Below are 3310 nucleotides of genomic sequence, written 5' to 3' on the forward strand. Positions count from 1 at the left end.
GTATCCAGAGAACACTACTAAGGTTCAGAAGCGAGCACTCAGAAGAGTAGCAAACCACTTTTTCCTCAACGGGTAAGTCTTATATAGGAGAACCCCACACTTGGTTCTATTAAGATATGTAGATGTCGTTGAAACAACCGGACTACTAGAAGAAATATATGTAGGGATGTGCGGACCCCACATGAATGGCTTCACCTTAGCTTAGAAGATTTTTAGAGCTGGATACTTTTGGATGACCATGGAAAGCGATAGTATCCTCTATGTGCAGAAGTGTCGCTAGTGCCAGATCCACGGGAATTTCATCCGGGTTCCACCTAATGAGCTGAACGTAATGGGTTCGCCTTGGCCGTTTGCCACTTGGGGCAAGGACGTAATCGGACCTATAGAGCCTGATGCATTAAATGGGCACCATTTTATCCTGGTAGCAATTGATTACTTTACCAAATGGGTCGAACCTTCTACATACAAGGCCGTCACGAAGAAAGTAGTGGCAGATTTCGCCCGTAACAACATAGTTTGTCGGTTTGGGATACCCAAGTCGATCATCACTGACAATGCAGCCAATCTCAACAGTGATCTCATGAGGGAAATTTGCGAAAGTTCAAAATTCTCCATCATAACTTTACAACATACATACCGCAACTGAATGGAGCAGTTAAAGTAGCCAACAAAAACATCAAAAGGATTCTTCGAAATATAGTGGACAATCAAAGACAATGGAACGAGAAATTATCCTTCGCCTTACTGGGTTATCGGACTACCATGAGGACATCCACTGGGGCAATGCCATACATGTTGGTATATGGCACTGAAGCTGTGATACCCGCAGAGGTCAAGATACCATCTTTAAGGGTCACTCAAGAAGTCAAGTTAGACGACACAGAATGGATACAGGTCAGGCATGAGAAACTCATGCTCATTGACGAGAAGAGAATGGACGCAGTATGCCACGATTAGTTGTATCAAATAGGATGGTCAATGCATTCAACAAAAGGGTGAAACCTCGCCAATTTATACCGGGGCAGTTGGTTTTGAAGAAAATATTCCCTCATCAAGAAGAAGCCAAAGGAAAGTTTGCGCCAAATTGGTCCACTGAGTGTTTTCGGGAGGATCTCTGATCTTGGCAGAGATGGACGGAAGAGTCAATACGAAGCCTATAAACTTATATGCAATCAAGAGATACAATATTTGAAGACATGAGAGTTAGGTTTTGTTGTAACAGAACTACGCTCGACCTGACTTCCCATAGAGTGATACGTAGGAAACCATGTAGGGTATGGTTTCTCTCTCTCCCCTTTTGTTGTAAGAGGAAGTCCAAATACCATTTTGTATGTACTTGGAACTACGTCACAACTTGATTTCCTTTGGAAGGAATACGTAGGTAATCCTCATCGGATTCAGTCATCTTTTGTAATTGAACTATCTTCTGGCCTGATTCCATTTGGATATACAGGCAGTCTGTGTCAGACTTGGCCACTTCATTTTCAATTTCATCACTTTGCATCTGTTGTAATCGAACTATGTTTTGACCCGATTCCATTTGGATAAGTAGGTTGCCAGAGTCTGGCTCGGTCATCATCATCGTATTTTCTTTTATCCTTAGCACAAACTACATTAAGACTTAATTCCATTTCGGCTACGTAGGCAACCTAAAAAGGTTCGGTCATAACCCTAGGAAAACCTTTGTAACGAATTACTTCGTATTAGGATGCAATCACAGCGGCGAGAAGCCACGTCATCAGAAGCATCTTGGAGGATCAACATCAACTTGACAGAATCTTCAAGAAACAACGCTCGCGCATGAGGGACTTTTGAAACATGTCATAATCCGGAATGGCAACATTTTCCATAAAATAAAATATTTTCAAAAATCATTTTTAAAAATTAATATATATCATAATTTGTTCCACCTACCGAACTTCATGGCGTAACCTCATCAGGACAGGGGCAAGGTCAGGACTACGGTCGACAAAAATCAACACCCTCCTTGCTAAGAACTTTTCTTTGAGCACAGGACCAACGGAATAGAGGGAAATGGTGGAGCATACTGGGGAACTATCATACCTCTTTCCTTATTCAAATTTTCCCTTACATATTACTAAAGCTAACTCTTAGATCCTTTGCAGGTATTTCGGAACCAGGCCGCTGATGCAAGCAGAGGATATTGTAAATAGCAAATCGTCCGCTTAACCAAGCGAAGCAAATTGTATATAGCAAGTCACTGACCCCTCCAACCAGAGCCATATATATAGCAAACCATTTGCTCAACGGAACAGAGTATCTTGTATATAACGAGTCATGGGCCCCGCTAATTGGAGCCATGTACATAGCAAATCATCTGCTTAATCAATCGGAACACCCTGTATAAATCAAGACATCGACTTCGCCAATCGAAGCAATGTATATAGCAAAAATATTTGGTTCTCCGGACATGATTTGATAGGTTTCGGCATCGCTTGTGTAGAAAAGTAGTCGCAGGTGCGAGCCCGCAAGCACAAGCAGGGGTGTGCTAAAGCGAGGCGCGCATGTGTGGAAGGAGCTTCGCAGTTGTGCAATCGCACCTGCGCGAGAAAAAGCGCAGATGCGGGCAGAGGGCTGTGAGGCATTGGTCATAGGTGCGAGGGAAAATTTCGCACCTACGTGAGTGCAGATGCGGAGGAATGCGCACAGAAGCGGAAACTGGGCAGGCGAGTGGAGTCTGCAAATGCGACATTTTGCTCGCACAAGCGGATGCACAGGTGCGCAAATCTTGTCCACAGATGCGGAAATCGCTGGGGCAGAACCTTAAATTCGAGGGTTCAACATTTTTTACCCATTTTCGGATTTTGAAGCTCGGGTTTGGGCGATTTTGGAGAGGAAATTTTCCACACAACTTGGGGTAAGGGGTCTGAACTCCCTTGTGATTATATTCCATGAATTAATCTTCATTTTTGGTGTAAGATTATTGAATCTTCAAGAGAAATAGAAGGAAATTTCTATAATTTCACACAAAACAAATTTTTCAAGTTTGAATACCGATTTGGAGTCGGATTTGAGTAAAATTAGTATGGTTGAACTTGTAATTGGATGGGTTATCGTATTTTGTGAGTTTCGTCGGATTTCGAGATGTGGGCCCCATGGGTGATTTTTGGGGCGCAATTTCGGAATTTTGGAAAATATTAGTATTTTGATATGGAATTAATTCCTATAATTTTTATGGGCTGAATCAAATTATTGTGACTAGATTCGAGCTGTTTGGAAGTTGATACGCGCAGAATGGAATTTCTGGAGCATTGCTTAGCTTGCTCGACATTGGATTTGGCATGTTCGA

The 3310-nt window shown here is 42.5% G+C and overlaps 1 protein-coding gene across 1 annotated transcript; it reads left to right on the forward strand.

Moving 5' to 3' along the window:
* The first annotated feature begins 331 nt into the window (after nt 1-331).
* LOC142163957 (uncharacterized) lies at nt 332-957 on the forward strand. Its single transcript, XM_075221114.1, has 2 exons — nt 332-572; nt 656-957. The coding sequence occupies exons 1-2, from the start codon at nt 332-334 to the stop codon at nt 955-957; spliced, it is 543 nt and encodes a 180-aa protein (XP_075077215.1).
* The last annotated feature ends 2353 nt before the right edge of the window (nt 958-3310 follow it).

This window comes from Nicotiana tabacum, chromosome 9 (genome assembly GCF_000715075.1).
Source record: "Nicotiana tabacum cultivar K326 chromosome 9, ASM71507v2, whole genome shotgun sequence".
NCBI lineage: Eukaryota > Viridiplantae > Streptophyta > Magnoliopsida > Solanales > Solanaceae > Nicotiana > Nicotiana tabacum.